This window comes from Mercenaria mercenaria, chromosome 6 (genome assembly GCF_021730395.1).
Source record: "Mercenaria mercenaria strain notata chromosome 6, MADL_Memer_1, whole genome shotgun sequence".
Taxonomy (NCBI): Eukaryota; Metazoa; Mollusca; class Bivalvia; order Venerida; family Veneridae; genus Mercenaria; species Mercenaria mercenaria.
The window spans coordinates 81,230,712-81,255,959 of NC_069366.1; the positions used below are offsets into that span (position 1 = coordinate 81,230,712).

Consider the following 25,248-nt stretch of genomic DNA (forward strand, 5'->3'; position numbering starts at 1 on the left):
CCAAAACTTTGTACTTTTTTTAAGGTAAATTTTATCACACCCAACCCACTTTTTTTCTAATGTCAAAGTCTTCATTTATTCAATAAAATGTTAAGACATTAAACGCATTGTCTTGGCCTAATATATGTTACTGTCAATTTTAAACTAAATTCTTGTATATCTCACATTTTTTCATGCAAATCATGTATAATTACCATCTTGAAAATACATAAGAATAGGGTTATTTTGTGATGCCTCTTTAAATGGTTGTAGCGTATATTATATGTATAGAAAAGTACTTATGATCCAAACCCTAAAACACTCCGACTTGGGTTTTAGGCTGTGGTCTGTCAAAAGAATGGTGTTTTAGTGAAGACTTTACATGATACATGTGTATTAAGAAATAACAGTGTGTGATGGATTTTACCAATCAGATGTGGGTTTGCTGAAAGTTGTTTAAGAAGAATCACTTGCATATGATATAACTTTATTTTTGACGTTGAAAATGCTATAATTATTCAAATGAACTATTTTGTCTGGTGTTTAATGTAAAAACTATTCGATCACATAACTGACTCTGTCTTGAGCATTGATCAGAGTTGTACGGCAGGTATTTTTCAAGTAATACCTCCTACTGCATTTTCATTGCAAAGTATTCTTTCTAAATATATTGTAGTTGTATGTACACTATATTATATTTATTACTAGTTAGTTCATTAGCGAGCACTTTGTTATCGTAGTTATGCTACACTGCTAAAGCTATCTTGTTAGTATAGTTCATTCGTCAGATTATTACTTTGTTCAATGACTCGATTCAAATATTAAAACACTCTTCAATATTTAGTAGTTTCTCTGTTCAGGAACTTATATTTTTGCATACATAATTCTTTTAATCAGTCACAATTTTTTAATTGTCACGTTTCTCGCGTTCATTATCTGTTTTTCCAGAGAGATCTTCCATAATGTACGGACTTGGTGCAACCTCACAGAGTAATTGAATGAACATGGTCACTTTATCTGAAAAATAAATTGATAAAATTATAAAAAAATAAATATTGACAAATTAAATGTACGAGTAACTGTTCCGCTGAAGCGTTTATCAGTCTTTAATCCACGGAAACCTTATTTATGAACGCATTATTTTACGATTTTTTTAATCAAGAAGAAAAGTGAATAATTGTTTTTGCGACAACACGTGAAATATATCACATCTACGTGAGAGTGAACAAGAAACCACTGAAATATTCTGTCAACTCAGGCGAAACTATTTGTTTTAATTGCTTGTAATATTTATTTTACCGAAAAATGAAGTGGGCACAATAATATGTAATATTACAGATCAAATAAGCTAGAAAATAGCAACTTTATTTTTTTATTTATTTTTTTTGTTGGGTTAAACGTCGCACCGACACAATTTTAGGTCATATGGCGACTTTCCAGCTTTGATGGTGGAGGAAGATCCCAGGTGCCCCTCCGTGCATTATTTCATCACGAGCGGGCACCTGGGTATAACCACCGACCTTCCGTAAGCCAGCTGGATGGCTTCCGCACATGAAGAATTCAACGCCCCGAGTGAGGCTCGAACCCACATCGATGAGGGGCAAGTGATTTGAAGTCAGCGACCTTAACCACTCGGCCACGGAGGCCCCTAGCAAACACTTTAATCTATTTTTGACTGGAAAGGTATTCGAAAATACAACCAGTGACAGATAATTATTCTTGATACAAATTACACAGTAACAGTATTGGTGTGTAATATATATTGATCAAGGTGATAAATGATACGTTGATCCATGTTCCATTATTCCAAGACCCTTATTCAATTTATCCAGTTTAGTTAATGGGCTACTTAAGAGATGATATTTTTTGTTCAATCGCTGCATTATAATATAATTATAGTTTCATAGAGGAAAATGTACGTGAGAAATAATATGACTTTTGTAAGACTTACCAAAGCAACCTTTATCAAGTTTAAAGACAACAAATGGAAAGTAGAACAACAACCCTCCGACTATGAACAGGAAAGCCCAGAGAAACTCAAGCCTGGGATCCTGGATGATCGGTGCTATGACAAGGTAGATGGAACATAATGTGAATATGATAGGGATGAGGATAAACACCTGAAAATGTAATAGTAAAATTATTATATAATACATTGTAATACCGGGTATGGAAAGAACGGGTAGACGGTGATTCTTCTAGATCAACTATTTGGTAAGTAAGAACTAGTCTGAACTAGTTTATTAGTAACATAACTATCTACTCTACTAACACTGCTTCCCTTTTGAAGGTGATTTTCTAACAAATGCTTAGACATATTATCATGTTTAGAATTTACATACGAGGAGTGTTCGATATGAATTGCTTATTGTCCTCTAGCTCGATATCCACCTGGGGCACGATAAAAACCAATACCTACCTGTATAGGGTTATTCAATACCTACACAATGGTGTATAAATGTACGTGTTAGACTAAGTGTAAGACATAAAATTTGCCATTTGAATACACGCAATCACTGACCACTGTAGTAAAAATGGTTGGTAGAAGCGTCGACAAGAAAGATGAAATACGGGCTTACATCAAAGCTCTCTCAAAACTTGGTTGTTCTTTGAAGCAGCTGATGACTGAACTTTCTACTGCTTATGGACCTTCTTGTGTGTCTTATGACACAGTTAGGCAGTGGAAAAAAAATTTGAGTCTGGTGTAGAGTCAGTCAAAAATGCACCGAAATCAGGTAGGCCAAAATCTGCATCTCGTAAAGAAATCGTTTCCAAAATAAAGGAAATCATTGAAGGAGATGCCAGATTTACAGTTCGTGATATTGCACGAAAGGTAGGCATATCACTATCAACGGTTCACCTTATTTTGAAGAAGCATTTGAAAGTCAGAAAGATTTCTGCTAGATGGGTGCCACATCTGTTGACTGATGAGCAAAAGAGGCAACGGGTTAAAGTGGCCAAAAAGCTGCTTCAAATGTTTCCAAAATATGACAAAAAGCAGTTTGCCAATGTCGTCACAGGTGATGAAACCTGGGTCTATTATTTTGAGCCCGTCAGAAAGGTTAGCAATAAGATCCGGGCCACTAAACACAGCAAACGCCCAATAATTGCCAAACGTTCTTTGAGTGCAAAGAAGGTTTTGTATGCAATCTCTTCTTCTCTGGTGAAGGAGTCGCAATAAAAGTGCCGGTGAAAAAGGGCAAAAGCATCACCGGAAAGTACTACAAAGACGTAGTACTGAAGAAACTGAAAAAGTATTATCAGAAACGACGCCCTGCCACTGGTTTTAAACATGTCCGTCTTCTACATGACAATGCCCCCGCTCATACCTCCGCAATAGTTACGGCGTGTTTGAAGAAAAAAAAGTAACTGTTTTGCCTCACCCTCCGTATTCCCCAGACCTTGTCCCATGTGATTTCTTTTTGTTTCCGAAACTGAAATCATTCCTTGCTGGGCGGAAATACCAGTCCCGACAGGCACTTGGATCTGCCATTCATCAGTACCTTATTACTGTGCCCAAATCAGCGTACCGTGACGCCTTCAAGAAGTGGATACATCGGCTGAAACATTTCATTTCTAGCCACGGGGAGTACTTCGAGGGCATGAAATGAGCCCTTTTGCGCTAACTTGAAATTTGAAGTCTCCAGATAGAAATAAGCAATTCATTTCGAACATCCCTCGTATTGTTGTATATTTTCGTTCTTAGTTGAGTATCTCACCTGAATTTTATATGAATACTTCAAAATAAATCATTATTAAACAGTGAAAATAGTTATGGTCATTAAACAAAAACCGTTCAATAACACTATTACAAAAAATAGGTTCATCACGGCCAGTCGAGCCCGTGTATTATTATTCGAGTTTGCGCGTTATTTGACAGGTCCGTAATGACCGGCATTACGAGAAAGACAAACCCAATCCATAATTAGAATGTCATGAGTTTATTATTTTGCTCAAAATATAGCACAGAATGTATGAATATCTGTATGTGTTACCACAATAAATCAGACATACATAAAACTTGGTATTTAAAAACAAATTGAAAAATAAAGGAAAACATTTTTAAAATCTTCAAATTCATATATTTTCCACTGTTGAAAATGTTAACGCTAAACCATGTAAATAATACATTCGAATAGTTTAAGAGCATGTTACCTTTATAGGCCTATCAGCATGCGGCTGCCTAAATCTCAAAATGACTACACAGAATACTGCAAGACCGTAAAACATCCAGGCAGCAAAACTAAAGAAATCAATCAAGGATCCAATGTCGGATGGAATTACCATAAGAATTGAAATGATACCCTGAAATGAAAAAGGGTGATATGTATGTTATATTTGTATCACCGAACCGTTACTTTATTACGTAATATCTGGTATTGTGATAATATTGTGATAATATCGACGCCCAGAAAAAGAAGTTCGTAAGTGCAAAGATAATTGTGAATATTTGACTTGTTTTACAGTTGTAGTAATACTGAAATCTCAAAACTTATGCTTTAAGTGCTGAAAGAACTGATAGTCAATTCGTTATTTTCTAGTAAAACGAAATGTCCCATTTGCTTCTTATGAGCCGTTTTCTTTATGAACTATATTTGTATCCAATACCAAACATATGCAATTCTATTTTGTAGTAAGCGGCAGAAATGATAATCTATTATGCAACTACTATGAAATTTGTCTGATTTTTTTATCACGTTAATTTGAAAAGTACTGCAATGCCATTGGACAAAAAATAATTTCAAACACTAAACATAGTATAAGTTGAGTTCAACTTGGCCGTCATATTTTTCGTTCAGATGTTTCGGGAGCAGATGATTTTTCAATTCCGTAAAAGTTACTTTGTTTGATTAGTTAACGTCCCACTTTGACATGGTAATCTTAAATTAACCTACATAAGACAGTGAAGTGTTGTGACTTTACATGGTTTATACACCACTTAATGTAGACATATAACTTTTGTCTTACATTCAGAACTTGGCTCATCCCTTCAACGGCGTTTCATATTCGTTGAATTTTATAGAACGGAAAAATCAAAAAGTTTGATTGGCCCCATTACCATATCAAAATTCAGTAAAATATTACAAAAATTGTGATGAATACTTTTATTTTGTATCACTTTTGTAGAAATAACCAATAATTACTTTTTTCCCGTTTCGCAGTTAATGCTCCTAGCAAAAGCAGTGGTGTGCAACTGAATTTCGAAGTGCTACACAGAAATAGTTTTTAAACCCTTATCATGCTAAATACGATCGATTCGGCCTTTGCGACCAGTGTAGACCATAATCAGCCTGCACATCCGTGCTGTCTGATTATGATCTGCACTGTACGCCATTCAGTCAGTTAAGCACACTTTCTAACAGTAACTGTAAATGGTACTGTCTAAATTGAAAGATGGACAAGTTCATTACAGAAATTTAGCAGGGTAAGAGTTAATAAGTAAACGCAGCTGAAGTCTTGAAGGTTCTAAAATTAAATATCTCTAAAAAGCATATTTACCGTTACAGTCACAGACAGCAATGGAGTATAACGTTTCACGTGCACATATGACAAAACCTCTGGTAAATGTTCTTCTCGTGCAGCAGCATATACCATTCTGAAACAGATGATTTCAGTTTAATTTATGTATGTGCTATTTTTTCTTTCATGATAACTGCTTTCTCGATGTCTGTGCTCAGGGTCATGTTTCATAAAGCAAGGGCGTTCTTGAGTGGTGAAATCACTTACTTCTCATTGGAGACGGCTCAAACTCTTCTAGTGTATAGCAATTATTTATGTTATGTTGGCTTACCGAAGGTAAGTAGTTCCTACTACGTGCGCGAATTGGCCTAAAATATGTCAGGAGTATCTGAGGATCTTCCATCGCCTTGAAATCTAGACAGATGCTATATGACATGCATTGAATAGGCCCGACTTTAAACTCACAAATAAAACCTATGACAAAGAGGTGTTTGACGGTACATGAAATCATAGTTTATGCGTTAACTTTGTTTTATTAAAAACTGTAAATAAAAGCAAGAAAAAAGAAGTTTAAGTAGTAGGCTCGTAGTATGACAATCGGCGTCCTCCGATCGATTTCGTAGTCTTCGTGTGCGATTTTGGCATTTTTCAGTTGTTATGAAAACTATTTTCTGTTAATATCGAAGCATTCCAAAGCAGCATATGAGAATTACGTAAAAGGTGAGTAGCTCTAATACCCCAACACACTCGGACAAAAAGTACTTTTTACAAGATCTAGCCTGATGATAATTTAAATTTACCTTTTAAGACTGGTAAATGTATAATCCGTGCCGAAACTTTTGATATTAGTTGTGCACATAGATACATTCCGCAATTGATAACATTTTTCATTTCATACAGTCTCTTTTGGCTTTCTGCAACAGGTTTCTGGTTTTCCGTTTACTAATGACTTGCGAAGAAAGCAAGATATAAAAACTCTATAGCATTTGAGAGCTTTGGTCTTTTTCTGTTTTCAGACAAAAAAAGTCATATCCTAATACTCACCCGTTGAAACAGGCCGGAATCACTTACCTTGAGGATGAAAAACAAAACCCATTTGCCGCGCCGAAAGTTGAGAAAAGGACAGCAATTGGCATTATAATGTATGCACTTCCTAGCATTTCCTTGCCCCAGTCCTGCAATATAAGACTACTACGTTAAACGCCGAAGGACAGAATTCACCAAGGTTCTAAATGTTCATGGAAACCCCTTGCTGACACACATTTATGACAGTATATTAACCTTGGCGCAACAAGTTTCTATTACTGATCTTTTATGAAGCATGTACATGTAAATGTTCATACAAAATTAAGCCTTCACCTTTTTAATCTTCCAAACTCTTTTGTTTTACCTCCCATCAGATTCTAGCCCTTACATTGGTTGAGTAGTGTCACGTGGTTGCCCTCTATATTTCTATAGAGGGTCAGTGGGTGACTCTACATGAGAATTGCAATTCAAAATTGCGTGATGTTGACCATAAAATTATTATTATTATTTTAAAAATTCAAAAGGATCCTACTACCACCTTCACAGACCTTTCGAGAAATAATTAAGTGGTCGATAAAACAAATCAATTATTGAGTTTGTTACTGACCCTCTACGGAAATATGTAGGGTCAGTATGCTTTATAGAGAGCTCGGCTTCGCCTCGCCCTCTATAAAGCATACTGACCCTATATATTTCCGTAGAGGATCAGTAACAAACCCAATAATTAATAATATAAGAAGTATCAACAATTAAACATTTAATCTTAAAATCAAAGAAACAATTATGGTCTGTGCTTTAGATGAAGGCCCATATATTCGCCACAGGAATATGCTGCTTATTTCAACGGAATAATTTGAAAGAAACTACTTAAAGGCATATAACATGCGCCTAAATATTAAAAAGAAAGTTTGTGATTCATTACAGGTAAATGTGAAAATGAAGATAGATGTTACAGTACCACAGCAACAGCATCCGAAGCGAGAAGTCCTTCCTTGCCGAGTACAGCGAGGTAAGATATGTTCGTAAATAGATAGACCACTGTTACAAGTAACACGCCAATGATATTGGCTCTTGGCAAGTTTCTGGAAACGTAAAAGTTGTTTATACGAATTCTTAAATTACATGACAGAAGATTATAAAAGTAAGAATAAGACCACTACTACAGTTGAAGTAACACGCGAGTCATACAGGTTTTAACAATCAAGATGTTTGAACGATTCTTCTAGCTTCCATTTCTCTTCCTTAATATCACTAAACATCGCTACATATTTTACCAGATTTTGTGTTGGTTAGTTTTAAGCCTAGACTTACTTTATACACAAATGTATAGACATTTTAGATGGATTGTTTATGAATATCCAGCGCACATCTTTCCCTGTAACAGGTTATTTTTAGATATCAACTTTAGATGTGGGAAATCATCATCAAATGAATTTAATTTTACTACATATATAAACTTTATTTGAAGAGTTATGTTCGCAATTAAACATCATGTATAACAGTCATTTATTAAATAATCACAAGGAACAATATCCAGCAGGTAATAACACATTAAAAAACAAACACAGCGTCCCAAAATGCAACCGATAGCGCGAGGACACGGACAAGACTAACACACAACACACACACACACACACACACACACACAAAGCAAAGACACGCAGACAAAAAAACATTAGGTGGCAGTACCTTGGAAGAGCATATGGCAAAACCACCACTGGAAAACTTAAACTGGTTTATGGTGTGCACTTAACCTCACTCATACCCCTACAATGTTCCAAATCACAAGACAGTGTAAATAAAAGTTACACCCACACCCCACAAGATGAATTCCTAATATACACAATGGCAACAGAAGGTATGGCATGTAAACCACTAAAATGCTCTTTCAAATCTGTATAAAAAGCAAACATGAAGAACTAAAAATGCATGTTCTCACTGTCTTTGCAGAAGACAGAGCATCAACAGAAACACTCTTAACAGCCCGATGATATAGGTCATAAGACAGATATCAAAACAGTTCAGTCCTGGTGGAATTTTAAGAAATGTCGTTCATAGAGTTCTCCGCCTGTTCCATCAAACACAATCAAAGAGGAAAATATTGATCTTATGCTTAGATAGATACTTTGAAGCAAATTTCATATTTTCAAATATAAATTTTGGTCTAATTTATCCTCAACGGTAACAGGGAGCCCGGATGGGCCAAAGCCTTCGCCTCAAGTTAGCTAGAAAGTGCAAAGTGTATTGTGTTTGCTTTTTACTTGTGTTGATTTTGTTAAATGCTCCCAATTTACTTTTGATATCCCGAGTATTAAGGCAAAGACAAGGTATAACGGTTTAGAGGTTTTTTTTTGCGTCGACTTTCAGTACTTCTTTGCATATACTGTAACCTGTGTTTCGATTTGTTTGTAAAAGTTGGTTCATCAAAATTATTATTAAACCAAAAAATCCAAGATTTCATTACCTTTAACATAAAACATTAAAGGTCTTACCTATACGGATCTTTTAATTCTTCTGTTAAATAGTTCAACGTATTCCTGAAACACAGTGTTCGTAAAATAATACATGGACTTTATGTCATAAACTAAAATAGGAAAGCACATATATTTCAAATGCTTGTTTCACCAGTTTGTTTTACAGGAAATGAACTCAAAGTGAAAAGGATATCTTCGTGCTTATGTCAAAATGGAGACAAAACGTCAACTGTACAAAAATTAAACGTACGCCTAGTGTGATAAAAACGTTAGAAACAGATGCAGCAGGGGTTAGCGTAAAAACGGTTCAGCTATTGGGGACTTCACCAAAGGAAACTTAAAAAAGTAGAAATGGTGACCTTTCAAACCAGTGGGCTTCATTATGCTTGGAAACAAATATGACAGCTTCAACCAAAATGTAAAAGTTTCCGGCCTGTATTTAAAATATGACCAACCACCCTCGATCTTCAATTGCATGTGTGGCACAGAATATTGGAGTCCACCTTAGAATGAAATGGTAATGTATTTGGTATGTATGACATGGTATTATCAATGCATCTAAAGCTATTGTAAAAAGTTTACAATATAAATATAACAAAAACGTATCACTGTATGGGTTCCTCGGAGCGGCAGATTTTATGGCGTATGTATAAAATTTAATCAAATGGCTATCGTCTGAGAATACATGTATATGAATATTCAAGGAAGACTTATTCTGCTGCGCTTCGTTGTATAAAAGTAGCTAAGTTTGTCTCCCATTTGTATCCAACGATGTGTTTTTCATTTCAAACCCAAAAAGCAGTAGATGTACTCTATTGTCTCTCAAGATTACTATATCTGGTTATATTATTAGGAGATAATCTCATTCTTACAATTTCAGATGACACAGAAATTAATGCCCTAATTTAAGTTATAAAAACCCTAACTTACATGATATGCAATTTTATTGGTTCATTTTCCCATAGAAATGCCTTAATTTTTTGCATTTAATAACGTACTTGTTGGCGCAGGTGCAGATTATTACAGTAAGCGTCAAGTTAATAAAAAATATATTGAATGCTTAACTTATCATAAATTCTATACATGTATATGATAAATCTTTTAGGATTACTTAAATTTCTTTGATGACGCATATTAACATGAAATTTTATGATCGACATCTTCCGCCAAAGAAGGATTAATCTGTACTCAATTTTATTATAAAAATGATGATTTTAATCGGTTTGGCTTTATCCCTATATGAGTGGTTTTAGGAAATTTTTAAAAAGATCAAGTCACTGAAAATATTTCTAGGTATATACATGTACACATGATTTGTTTTTATTAAAAACACACCTCATGGCAGTTTGTTTAACAAAGATGAAAACTACGATTAACTATTACTTACGTGATTATGTTATTAAGGAAGATATATAAATATTTGTATTGTATTAAGCCATATTTACTTGAATTCATGTTTACAAAATGCACCATATATCATATTACAATGCACGAAATAAAAACTTTACAGTAAGTATAATGTTAAATACCTCAAACATTAATATTTCGAGCGGGACAATAAACGCCCAAAGTTTTTATTCTATTGTTATTTTAGAAGAAGAGGAAGTAACATTTTAAGATTTTTTGTGCGTATGTCGGGATGAGGGGTAGCAATGGGTGAGGGATGGGAGGGCTGTGTGCGGAAGCGGTGACGGAATACCAAGGCGCAAGAAATTAAGTTATTTATGCTCCAGACAGAAACACGCGGGACAAATTTGATCTTCAGTTCAAGATTTTCAAATATGTGCAGTCATATGCACATAACTAGGACAGCGATACAGATGAAAACTGAAGCTTGTAAAGTTTTTTTTTTTGAAAAGTAATACAATAGCTTGAAAATCTATATCACCTGGTAAAACTTTGCAGGAAACAATCTATTTTTATATAAAGTCATCATGACATGACCTTTAATCCAGCAGAGTTACACATGTATCCCTGAATAAAAATGTTACAATATGCAGAATTTTATGAAAAAAGGCTAATGGTACGATCATCATCAAAATGACAATAACAAAAGCCATTGTTGCCAAAGACATCCATCTAACTGTATCATATGTCAACATTATTTAATCGTTTTTACATATTTATTGCCCGAAAGTAACATACTTTCAGCTTAAGATGAAAACATGTGTATGATCAGTTAAACTACGGCTCTTTTTTTGTCTTCTGCCATTTACTAATCCACAACAATATCAGAATACTCAAACGCGCCAACACCCACACCCACACGGCGAGGATGCGTACACCGGATATTGCCATTAAGTGATAAGGTATTTTCCGAAAACGTGATTATTTTTCGTCAACAAGGTAAGTAAAACCCCGATTTACTATTGTATTATACTACTACAGAAGAAAAGAGCATTACTTTTCATAGCTAGATACTGTGTATATGCTCTTACAAGCGTAAAATGAATCAGTCATAAGTAGAAATGCTAAAATTTGTGATAAAATGACAAGTTTATCATTTGATAAATGCATGCCGTAAACACATTTGTCCCGATACCATAACCTATTTGCATTGTGGGGAAAATCTGAATCGTACGATTTATTTAGTTACATACAAAGAAAAAATGTGTAAAATTTCAGCTTTGTACATGTTCAAATCACGGAGAAATCGGTGATAAATGATCGTAGATGGTGTACTGTGTATTGAGTTTTCAAAGTAATATTTGTACTGTGTATTGCAGTTTGGTGTACTGAGTATTGATATTGAAAAACGTGCATATTTTCAGCATTTATGGTCATGAGATAGACAAAGCATGTAATTCCATTGGCACAAATGATGGAATTTCTTTTTCTGTTTGCAGATGACATTAGACTTCACAGCGAAAATAACAAGCACCAGTTTGAACACTGATATTACAACTTACAATTACAGCGGCATGCCAATAGTCACTCCGAGAAACTGTCTAAAGACTAGCCATTGCCGATAAAAGGCGCAGCCACAAGTTCAGCCGTGAAGTTTTATAATAATGTATCAGGATATGATGACGATAAGAGTGGAAAAGTTTTCTCCTTATAAGAAGAGCAAACATGAAAATATGTTATCCTTTTGCCTTCATACTACAAAGAGACACAAGCCTTGGTCAATAGACGACCTTTATCGATTATGGTGTCAATAGGTCAAGGTCGTAGGGGCTTTGAACTTTTAAAGTGGTTTCTTCTCAATAACCTTAGATTCATTTGACGTAGAACCCTCGAACTAGTTTCACTTGAAATGTTATTAAAATAATATAGTCAGAGCTATTTTTATTGCTTTAAATGCATTGTATTGTTCTGAAAGGTAATTAGCTCACCATTTGCTCCATACGAAACAAAATGGGTGCCATATGCACTGAGCAATTTGTTTTAGAAGTAGGAGGAAACAGTGCCATGTGTTATTCTTGCACACTTCATTTGCAAGATATATGTCATTCCTATGCAAACAGTTCGTTATCATTGTTATGTGATCAACTTCCCTGTTAACCAAAATAGTATATTTGTTGTCAAGGTCAACTTCGAACTATAACAAACGATCGGGAACTGACTTGAAGATCATTTCGTTTTTTTTAATGTATTCAAACTGTTGAATGTAAAATGTTTGTGATCTTTAGTTTAAACATATTTATTCCCAACAATATACATAACTATATTTATATACTAACATTACAAGTAAAGTTGGCGGAAAGGATTAGAAAGAAAGTGTGTCCAGGTTTCAAGTTTGTTTAATAAATATTTCATTGTACATGACTATTTGTTCTTTATCAAAGTAAAACATGGCTTTTACAATATTGCTTGTCGAATAATGTTTGGTAAAATAAATCTGTTACAACAGAACCTATTTCAGTATCAATGCCCAGTCTTATGTGGAAGTAATGTACACTCATCACATTTATGCAGTTACTAGCTACTTCTTTTAATGTCAATAAGTATTTGTCTGTTTGCTTTTCTCTTTCCTCTTAATTTAGCGGCAGAAATGCGGTCTCTGTTATGCAAGCTGTTGTATAATTGTAATTTCATTGGAAGAGTTATAAGCCTGTACTTCAAAACAACTTGCAGTCTTCACTATACCTCATATTAACCAAGTTGTCGATGAAAACATTTTGCGACGTCAAAAAATATAGGAAACTATAAAATCAGTTAAAGAAAACGTTTCTTGGCAAACAAACTGATTAAAGGCTATTTATTCATTCATCTATTTTGTCACATTCTTTCATAGACTGTGTAACAATACTGTCCGAAAACCTTGTCTGTCCAAGGAATTGCACCCTGTGTAACATTGAAAGTTCCATGTACACCGCCGTATATGTGTCTCTAGGTTATATTTTTGTACTGGAAGCATTGTGTAAATATTGAGCTAGATGGCGTGGTAGGTAGCATACATTTCCACTACAGTCAGTGAACAGGCTCCTCACTATTTGCCCAAATCAAAGGTTTCTTTCTGTTGCAAATTGGTCCCGTTTGTAATCGGGTTCCTTTTTAAAACATGTATGTTAATATTTTCTGAATCAACAGTACTTTTTTCTGCTTTTTTTTTCTCTGCATATGTCTGGTGCTATCTTGTAATTTACTTTTTTGCGGTTTTGGTCGTTAGCATACGAATATATTCTCGTCATCTGGGTGGTGTTCAACAAAATGACATACAATGTCCTTAAATTTGTTCGTCGAGCCAGTCATAAACACACATACACAAGTTGAATCTGCAACGAAAAAAAAAATCACAATATAGTATTTATTAGTAGGACCGGGCTTTCAGCAAGATATTGAGAGTAAGGCTAAGTGGCATACCAATGCAAAATTTTAAAATATACCTTTCACTGTTTTTGAGATAATTCATTTAATACCAACTTAAACAATGCTCAATGGAAGAATAGAATATATCTATACATTTACAACTGGTAAGCATAACAAAAAATATTGCCCACTGTTGCACTACAGTATGGTGTAGACTGTGAGTTACGTTTAGAGCTTATTACATGAATGACAACAGAGTAAACGCTATAAATATCAATGTAAAACATCACGAGTCTTCAGGGCTAAAGAAATTACTGTTTTGTACTTTGAAAAGGAAATGATAATGTACATTTTGTAAGATTCATTCTATAAAACTCAGCGATAATGTAAACAATACACAGTACAGTAAAATGTGATACAGGTCAATACACAGTACATATATTTGCAATACACAGTACACCAACGACGCTCATTTATCATCGATTTCTCTGTCATTTGAACATTTACAAAGCTGAAATTTTGCACATGTTTTCTTTGTATGTAACTAAATAAATCATATGATTCAGAATTTTTATCACAAGACAATAAGTGACGATATCGGGAGAAATGTGTCCCCGACCTGCATTTATCAGATGATAAAGTTGCCATTTTATCACAAATTTTAGCGTTTCTTCATAAGATTGGCTCATTTTACGCTTGTGAGAGCATATGCACAGAATCTAGTTATAAAGATTAATGCTCTTTTCTTCCATAACCGTATAATACAATAGTAAATAGGTGTTTTACTTACCTTGTTGACGAAAAATAAACACGTTTTCGAAAAATACCTTATCACTAAATGGCAATATCCGGTGTACGCATCCTCACCGTGACCCAGTTATGAACATTTTGTTAAGCTTCTTTCTAGTTTCTAAGTATGTTACTCAGTAAAGTATATGAGTATGCTATTAGCATTGATGCTTAATGTCAAATTTTGACTGTCAAACGGCAATTGTCATCTGATAAATGCTAATTGTTTAGCAATATATGACACACACTTATTGCTAAATGCTTATTCAAATAAAGAGCTAAATATATCAGTGAATGAATGAATTATTTAGAAGTCATTGACCTTCGTTACATTACTTTGTATCTGTTAAAAACTTGTTTCTAAATATTTTAGAGTAAAAGGTCTCGGTCCCATGTTCTCACCATATGTGGAACAAGTTATTGCTTCAATTTAGATTTGTAGAACATTATATGTTTTGACATAATTAAAAGTTACAGTCATTAGTTTAAGAGATTCAGGTCAATACGTTAAAGAATGTGATGATTAGCATTTATCATTTTATTATTAGCATTAGCTATCTGACATTTAGCATTTGACATTTATCATCAAGTATATGGCGTAGAGCATTTGGTAAGTAGCATTTAGCAATTCTGCATTAAATATATGACATTTAGCATAAAGTAATTGGCATTTAGCATTAAATATTTGTCATTTAGCATTTCGCAATTAGCCTGGGCGCACCGGCCTTCCATAATGCACCTGCGTTCCATACGATGGTTATTCTTCAATTTTGTACACTGTAGTCTTGAAGCTATAACTGTCTTAAATAATATGCATTATCATGATTTTGTTTACATTTTAGATAACAAGGCAAGGCAAAAGTCACTTTAAAAGTGACATTGTATTGCCATGACGCACTGATAAATAAATAACACACAATGCGCTCCGCCGGCCTTGAATCAAATACAATGCAACGAAGACGCATAAATTTTGTTTTCTGTTCCAGGAAGAAAATATCGCATTATTCATAAGAATGAAATATGATGCCCTTGAACTTAAGGAGACTATAATAAGAAAAACTGATAAAACGACCTTAACCGTAACCTATAATTTACAAATCGTCAAACCTAAGATTAGTATTTCGTGTTTAAAAATATCAAGATTTGTCAAATTGATATGAGCATGAAAATGATACAGAGTTATCAAGTAGACGTAAAAAACTCTGAAGCGACGATTGTTCAAATGTGTACCATGCGCTGTCTGTGTGGTGTAGCAATTGATGTTCGCACGAGACCGATGTACCCGTAATACAGGATCAATGTTTAGCTTGATGTTGATGAATTTAAGGTAATATCGAGGAGGGCCTTTTTCACAAAGGGCAGAAAACACCACAGGCTATCGAACTTCTGAATACCGTCACATAATACATCTGATCCAAGAAACACCGACGAATGGCAAATGGTCCGAAGTCAGCATCCATGCTTAGCTGCTTTACAGTGAAGGCACAAAACCTTGTTTACATAAAAGTTCAAGATAAGAAAATAATAAATTATGTAACAACTTGCCAGCCGTCGTATGCCCACATTGCATCATAAAATGAAAGTGCTATCTTTGATGGTGAATCTGTTGTTCCTTTGAACCCATCTTGCAACTCCTTGTCGCCTCCTGTATGTACAAAAAAAGAAAATGATGAAAATGATATACGGATAAAAAAAAACTGGAAGAAAACTGCATACACGTCAACATTGTACTTCTAATTAGATGTTGCAAAATGTCTGTTTAAGTAAATTAATTGAAAATGTACACAGACTATCATCAAATTCATTACAAGCCTCGGAACAAGTTTTGAAATTCCATCTTAACTAGGTTAATAAAAATTGTAAATATCTTAAATTTAGTTATTTAAGTTAGGTGATTTAATTACTCAAATGTGATGAAAGCTGCAGCTTTTTTTAATCACTCTCGAGTCCGCTTCAAGGAAAACAGTGCTGGTGTCGCAGGTGAGTTTGAACGTTACCCCAGAGGAGCGCGAGCCAACGCCCTCGGGTTTGAGAGTATAACATGTACAATAAGACAATGATCTCATATGACAAGCAATGGTCGTCAACCAGTGGTGATCGACCACATGACCTCAGGGTTGAGAGGCCGACTCCTTAGACACTAGGTTATTACTTTAGTAGAATCTTAACATGACTCAAATGCTCGAGAAGTCAAATTACTTTTTTTTACCAGAAGTTTTAAACATGTCAAACAATTAGTTGTTCTACTATAAAGGTAAACTTTACCTTGGCCAAGTTTGACGAAGCCCCCTATAATAATTATGCCAATAGCAAGAAGTTTGGCCGCTGTGAAAAACACCTGAACGAACGCAGCGCCAGACGTATCATAACAATTTATAATACAAATAGTCACTGGAAAATAGAAACAATACACTAATTACTAGTGTAAAAATAGACATAATATGTATACAATTGTTAAAACAATCTGCCACTGGAACGTAGAATGAATACACTTTCTTATACAGATTGTCACTGGAAAAAAAGACATTATGTAATACAAAATAAAGATTGTCAATAGCAAATAGATTTTATACAATTAATAAAACATTGTTGTTAAGTTAAATGTCACAGAGACATAATTTAGGTCATACGGCAACTCTTCTAGCTTTTGACGGCGGAATAAGACCCCATGTGCCACCCTTGGTGGATAGAGTCATTATATTCAGTAAACCAGCTTGATAGCAGCCTCGCATGAAGAATTCGATATACGCCTCAAAAGAGGTTTCAAACACACGTCAGTGAGAAGGAAGTGATTCAAAGTCAGCGACCTTAACCAGTGGGCCTTAGAGGCCATCTTTTTTTATGCAAATCATCACTGGAAAGTAGATATTATACAATTTGTAATGCAGATGGCAGCAGTAAAATAGGATCAATATTACTTATAACGTAGACATTGTAAATGCTACAATTTGTAATGCAAATGGCCAGCGAAAAATGCAACTAATACAATTTATTATACAGGCTGTCACTGGGAAAAAAGATTCAATTATATATAATACAAATTGTCACTTAAAAATGTGATCAATACACTTTATAATATGAATTATCAACAGAATATAAAAATTATTTCAATTCATTTTGTAGAATATAACTAGAAAATAGACAGCATGTGTTACAATGTATGGTACAGGTTGTCACTGAAGACAAGGCACGTGGATAAAGCCTGACAAAACCCACAAGAGCCGAATACAATATCCAAAATTTAGCTACTGTACCTCCACCTTTTTGTGTTTGTTGCTTTTTTAAACAATTATTTTTTTACAAAAATGAGGCAAGAAGATTTTTAACTTTCCGGCAATATACAGGAATCAAAATAGAAAGAACAAAATTTAGTGAGGCCCATTCAATGGACATATATGTAGAATTATTTTAATATTGGGCAAACAGTTTCTGACGAAGAAGTAACCAAGCTCTCTTAGGCCATATTTTGTGACAAAATTAAACTACCCTGAACAAACTCGTTAGATATTCATCAAAGGTTGGTTTATGTAAATTTATTTTAAAATCATGTCAGCAGTTTCTGATAATGATATTTTTGAGTGTCTAATTGTATACATAAAGGGAAGTGACAATGTCCTCTGGTGGCCTAGCTTTTGATAAGTCGAAATAATTTGACAAAGTCGACTAAGAACAAGAAGAGTTTTGAAGTCGACAACGACCCTGTTGGCCATGTTTTTTTATGAATCGGAATCGTATCACTATTGATAGAAATTCACCAGAAGAAAGTGTGTAGGGAATTTCGAAAAGGGAGGAGATAGAACCAGTTAACCTACCACAATTAACCCAAAGATACCCTTGCTTTGGTATATGTGCTATACTATGTGTTTCGACAAGGCTTACAGAAATAGGTCAATGAAAGTTAAAGTTATGTCTAAATCAGGATAGATCTTTGAAAATATCGAAAAGTATCTAAATCAAAACAAATGTTCCTGTCACGAATTGGAGAACTGTTATTTTACCTACCTACCTATACCTATCTACCAACATGCCTACTTCTCTCCCCTTTTGTTAGTCATTTTGGATTTTGGACAAGTAAAGTCGCAAAGTGTTGTTGTTGTTTTTTAATGTGGCCTATGAGTTTCTTTACGATATGATTGTCTATATGTGCTTCGAGGTGACTGTGGATACTGCACAAAAGAAGGCTGTACCTCAGATCTTTAGTCTCGGTTATGTTGAAAAGTAGCATAATAAACGGACAAGTTCAAGTAACGAATCTGTTTCAAAACTTAGATCATTTTAAGGTGATGAATACATTACGTTTCCAACGTATCTTTTTTGTTTAAGAAATAATCTATCTCATAATGATTTGTCGCTGAATAAATCATTGTTTGGAGTTATATATAATAATACGCATCTGAACGACAAACAATTATTTTATTCAAGAGCAAATGACTAAATGAGATATATTATTTCGATTCTAACATGTTACCAAGGATTTTAAAGTAGGCATTTAATATTTGCCCGTTTTCAGTTGGTTTCTTTTCCAGCGCGCCGCTATGCCGTTTCGCTATGACGTAATAATTGTGACGTCAGAAAAATAAATTGTTGTATAATAAACAACTGTTTTCAGCCCTCTTTGTTTAATAGGAAAATGAATCGGATCCTGTTAAAATTTGGTTTAGCGTCGTTTTTAAACAAAATTTCAGAACAGCGTCACTGTATTTACTGCCCGTGTTAATCCCGACTCTCTCTTTCTCAGTTAGTGAATAACAACTTCCCACCATCAAACAGCGGTGTAGGAACTAGGACTTGACTTACATGTTCCGAGTCATTCGGAATGCATTTAAAATCTAAATTTGAGCTAGTCTGGTGGAGATGTAAAAGTGTTAAATTCCATTTACATATTGAAAGCAAGTCGGGTGGATAGGTAAAAATGTCATAACTGACTTACATGTTGAAAGCAATTCGAGTGGATATGTAAAAAGTTATAACTGACTTACATACTGAAAGCAACTCGGGTGGATAGATAAAAGTTATAATTGACTTACATATTGGAAGCAAGTCGGGTGGATGTGTAAAAGTTATAATTGACTTAGGGGCCTACATATAAAAAGCAAGTCGGGTGGATATATCAAAAGTTATAATGGACTAACATGTTGAAAGCAAGTTGGATGGATAGGCAGAAAGGTATAACTGACTTACATATTAAAAGCAAGTCGGATGGATAAGTAAAAAGCAATAAATGACTGACATATTAAAAGCAAGTCGAGTGGATAGATAAAAAGTTATAACTGACTTACATATTGTAAGAGCTGCAATCATCTTCTCTGGCGGTGCTGGGGAGCCACAGTAGTCAAAAAATGTTGTCATATACGACGCAAAAGTCATACAGATGATAGCGACTCCCGAAGGCTGAAATTAATGCATGCGCATTTAGTTTAATGGATTTATATTACATTAGTTATAACAACATACATGCATATTATCTAAGCTAGATGGTGGTTTCCAGGAGTTTTAACGTAAGAATTAAAGGAAACCAAGGTTAAATTGTGTTTTCTCCGGGATTTGAAAGTCTTGGGCTGGAAACATAATTTCTAATTAAACTTAACTTCTACTCGTATGACTATTTCACCCGTGTAGTCTTAGGTGTAAAAGGAAATGTAACTCAGACTGATCATCTGTACAGGTCTGTCCGTGTAGGTATTAGTTTAGTTTGTACTAATTCATTGTAGTTCCGTTGTGATCAAAGCTTGAGAATCATTCTTGAGTCCGATCCCTGGAGAAGCCGGTAATGGTGCCATATGAGACGGTGGGCTCGTGAACCCGGTAGGGCGTGATCCAACGACCTCGAGTAGGTACTAGTATTACGTATTTCAATATATGTCTGAGATATCAATAGTTCGGATATGTCAAAAGTCTGAACGTTTTTTTAAACCTTTAAACACAGTGTAGACGTTCACGTTTGATAAAACACCTGTTAAACCGGTTTCTTAAGCTTGAAATCGTTAAGAAATTCGTATTGTGCATCTCACTTAATTTAATTCATATAATAACCAGACCCGAATTGGTAATTACCTCAATGTACTTGAAACCCCAGACGTGCCACTAGACTGATAATGAAATATAACATCGTGGCATACCTGCAACACAATTGTGCGTGTCCAGCTGAATAGATAGGCAACAACGGGGAACGTGGCTTCCATAAAATAAGGATATTCTCCACCAGACTTTGGTATCATTGTGCCCAGCTCTGCATACGACAGGGCCCCTACATTTATACAGAAATAAAATTTGTGATATTTGTTTCTCACATTTTCAGTGCTATTTCCAAAAATGTGTGTATTTTTTTAAATACTCAGTTAGACAGAAAACTTGATAGTAAAACAAAAATCGAACATTTTATTTTGTTTTAGTTCTACTGTGGAACAAAACCATTTGTTATTTCTCTTCAGAAAATTGTGTAAAAGTGTTTGTGTCATTTGTTTTTACTTCGATAGAAGTATATCGATATATTTTCTTAAAGTGTCGAGTTAATTATTTAAATGTATAATAGTATAAACTTCGATCAAACGTCAATAAAACAACATCGTTCGAGATGGTGGTACCATTTACTGTAGCGACTCACATTTCACATACCTAGTAACGACAGTACTCCGCTGGAAACCCATACTATAAGACTCAGTCCAACCGAACCAGTCTCTGTCAGGACACCTTTAGGAGAAATGAAAATCCCGGACCCTGGAAGAACATTTGTTATTCATGTTCACATAGAAAAAAACACCAACTAAAGTTATTTGATAAACGAGTAAACATTTTAAAAGACTGACCTACGAGAGGTCAGGCACACGTTAAATAAATCGTAAGAGTATTCTGAGAAAAGTATATTTTTAAAATTGTTGGGCTTGCAGTTACTAAAAACATGTCATTTATGGCTAATTAATACATATTCCAAGATCGTCTAAATTGATACAATTTGATGCTCGAGTACCGAAGAGAGAAAAAGAGAGATGAAATTATGGATTTTTGAAGCCTTTTGTGTATTTAAAAGTTGCAGAGCAAGCTAAACGTGCTTGTACCTATGATACTTCCCACAATGAAAGATATGCCGCTGATAAGCCCTACATTTCTTTTTAATTTGACAACTGGTTCCACTTCATATTTGATCTCTACATTTGTGTTCCTTTGCCTCAGCTCTGAAAAAAATAAGTCTTCATTAAAAAACAAACCTTGGTACATGTGTCAAATGTCAAACTGATGCTAAAATATTTAAAAAGTAGGTCAGTAGGTCACATTCATGGATATTCAATTCTCTGAACACTTTTGAAAAAGGGGCCACCCAATGATGATTCCTGTGAAGTTAGGTGTAAATCTGCCCAGTGGTTTTGAAGAAGAAGATTTTTTAGAAATTGTTGACGGAGCACGACGCACGACGAACATCGACCACCACGAGCCTTTGGCTCAGATGAGCTAAACATCTAGAGGATTAAATTTTATTTACAGACGATCTTTAACTGTTCTGCTGAGGTTCGACAGTATAAAAAAAAACTTTCTTTCCATTAACTAGTACTGTAGATTCGGTACCAGCAAATTTTGTCTCGGGATTTTGAAAGTTCTGTTCATGTGTGTTTCGTGTGTACACTACTGATTATTATTAAATGACTTTCTAGTATAAAACAATACCCAAAAACTAATATATTTTAACCACAGATGTTTGAAAGTGCTGCCCTTGTTTTGAAAACAGAGAGGAAAAAGTCCTACAGAGCAGACAGTGATGCCATTCAACTTGGAAATATGAACGAAAATAATTGAACTCGATAGAAAAACATTGAAAAAGTTTGTTCTGTAAGATAAAGTGCATTGCAAGAGTAAGGAAAGGCACATTGACAAGCTAGTGTATATTAATGTAAAAACATTTCGTTAATCTATCTATTTATATCGCAATTCTATATTCATACATTTACCCATCTCACATCATGATCTAGGTTTATACTTTATTAAGGTAAAATCTACTTTAAATAAAGCCTAAACGTGTATAATTTTTAATCGAATATTTTACAACTATGCACACAGGTAAATTCTATGGATCTAATCTGGTCGTACTTGCATACATAATACATAATGTTCATACGCAGTCATGCACTCACCACACATAATACCAACTAACATATCATTACAACATGGTGACTAATAGAGGACGAAATTGTTATTCACATGTATGTTTATGTTCTCACTCTGCACGTCGTGTGTTTAACCACCAATTCATTTATCCGGAGCTTGTGTCAGAAATACAGAAATGTGAAACATGTCACTAATAAATGACTGTTTGGAACCTCATTTTATTTCGATGATACAATTGGAAAAAGTCAAATTGATAAGTATAATGAGAAATTGTACATTCCCATAGATTCCCATCAGAAATAATTGGTAGAGGTTCAATTTCGTTTAAAATAAGTCGGGTAAACACAAGATTCTACCATATTTGTTTTCATCTCGTTTGCCATGGTAACTCTCATTCCACATTGTAGATAAAAGCATTACCCATGTCCGCTGCTTATTTCTACTTATTCATATAATTTTCTTACAAGTAGTGCGAAAAAAAAAATAATTAAGAAAATCCAGGAAAAATAATAAAAAGTAAATCTCTAAAATTTTCCAAACTGAAAGAATTGTAGATAATAGATAGTTACAAACGAAGTAAAATTTATGTTTGTGTAATAGTCCAGTTTCAAAGTGAGCTATTTTTGAACAGTAACTACTGTCTCTTAATTAGTCAGTATGATATAGGATAGGTCTACCGTAATCTCAGTAATATAAAATTAATATTTATTTTGAGTGAAAAACTCTGGAAACCTGCACCCATTTATCATCGCTTGCACGCGACTGTCTAGTACCACTGCATGTTGGGTCTCATTCTTGCAAAACCTCCGAAAGTAACACTTTTTACTTTACCTAAATGTTCGTTTACATAAAATCAGTATTCTTATTTTATATCGTGGCGAACGATAATAAAATAATGTATAAGCGTGCAAATTATACAACGTGACTCTGTATCTAACAATTTCAATTTTGAATATGACTTAAAAGCCTTTAAACGACTTTGTAAAACAGTGCGATGTCGTCTCTAGTAGTGACTCGAACTGATTTTCAATACTCATGTATAGCTCGAATCATTCAAATGTACTTAAACCAGTTTTTGTAATCCATAACGCTAGGACAAAGGGTACGATGTAACGCGGAGTACCCAAATATTATCATTACATTAGGATATTGAACCTCAGTCGCCTGTGTGACAAGTCAGTGCGCACCCACAGCGCCATTCTGAATAGCTATAATAGATAGTGCTTCAGTCTATCCTAAAAAAGATATAGCAAATCATGCTTATTTCCCTAATTGAGGGTCGAGTCTATAAACTGAACTCATGAGCGTCAAAATCAAACTATCAGATATTCTATATTCGGTGGGTCTTGCTCTGTAAAACAAACACCTTGTTTCAATACTATATACGGGTAAATCGATTTTGCAAGGAAGATTACATATTTTTACCTCCAGCCAAACTCCTATTTTAATTCACTTTTTCTTTTCTTAGATTTACGAAACAAATTAAACTTACCAGCCATTATTTATTATCCTCATACAAGTCCAACATTTGCAGTTAAATGATCCCTAATGTCAGCTTGAATCACTTTAGATGAATGTAAAGAACGAAAAATGTAACTGAAGATTTTATTTACCGAGACTATGAATGTTCATTGAAGCTTCAAATTGTAAACACTTATTTGTAAAACATCCTTTTAAATATTATATTTAAAACGTTATTTTTTTTTTTGTATAAATCTCTCTAATTATATCTTATCGTTACGTTTTCCCTACGGATATGTTATTTGTACTTCAATGCTTAATGAAATACAAATGTTTAAGATTTCTTAATGGTAAACAACAGCGCGTGAAGTTGACATTGTTTTACGGTGACTGGTCGTTTTAAAGGTAATGCGGAGTGTTTTACTATTTAATTCCCACATCCATGTGGAGCAAAAACGCAGTTTAACATATGGTTTATTTCTCATAGTCAAATCTTCCGGTTTCGATCTGCAAAACATGCCAGGTGGGGTGTATGAACATGAAAACCGTCTCATTTCATGCAGAATGTATTCTAGTAGTGTAAAATGGTGATTAAAGCACTCGTTCTACACGAATTTGAAAATTAGGATCTATTTATTATGGACTTCTTTCGACTACACCACGGAAGCACATTTTCGACCGAATTACTGACCTTATTCCTATAATGCACGAGCGCCTTATGCATACGTTTTATGCGACAATGTACAAGAAACTCACTTTATGGTGGAATATCTTACTGAATTCGTTCAAAGCAGTGACCTTTAGTATACACTTGTTGGCATATGAATTTCTGCAAGGTATCCTGATAAACCATACAAATGCATGCTAAAGACCTTGAATTTAAAATATCAAAATCAAAATATTGAATACCAGCTTTTACTGCTATTGCTATATTTGTCAAAGTTATGCAAAGATTTAACATTGAATGTCATGTAAAATGCTTTTCATTCAAACTAAGGGCAAGTAACTAAGCTCTGCATCTATATATTCTCAATTGAATGTCACTGCATGATCTAAATTATGTTGAGATGAGTTAAAGAACGCGTTTAAATAGATCCGTGCATTTTAAAAGATATTAAACTAAAAGCTCTGTTGAACATGGTTGTAATTTCTTCCAACAATACAACATTGTTACATTTTCTACCCGATTACGCTGAAATTACAGGTTGTA

The 25,248-nt window shown here is 34.3% G+C and overlaps 1 protein-coding gene and 1 long non-coding RNA gene across 2 annotated transcripts; both read right to left on the reverse strand.

Annotated features, from left to right (window-relative positions):
- Positions 1 to 449: 449 nt before the first annotated feature.
- On the reverse strand, positions 450 to 24,409 carry LOC123548407 (b(0,+)-type amino acid transporter 1-like). Its single transcript, XM_045335627.2, has 14 exons — positions 24,070 to 24,409; positions 21,536 to 21,652; positions 21,096 to 21,197; positions 20,600 to 20,727; positions 19,760 to 19,871; positions 16,746 to 16,871; positions 16,026 to 16,125; positions 8,958 to 9,002; positions 7,424 to 7,547; positions 6,511 to 6,614; positions 5,479 to 5,575; positions 4,135 to 4,284; positions 1,931 to 2,099; positions 450 to 996 (listed from the first exon to the last, which is right to left on the reverse strand). The coding sequence occupies exons 1-14, from the start codon at positions 24,074 to 24,076 to the stop codon at positions 887 to 889; spliced, it is 1,491 nt and encodes a 496-aa protein (XP_045191562.2). The 5' UTR covers positions 24,077 to 24,409; the 3' UTR covers positions 450 to 886.
- On the reverse strand, positions 12,665 to 16,003 carry LOC128557887 (uncharacterized). Its single transcript, XR_008371466.1, has 2 exons — positions 14,482 to 16,003; positions 12,665 to 13,657 (listed from the first exon to the last, which is right to left on the reverse strand). It is a non-coding gene; the product is annotated as an uncharacterized LOC128557887 (long non-coding RNA).
- Positions 24,410 to 25,248: the final 839 nt, after the last annotated feature.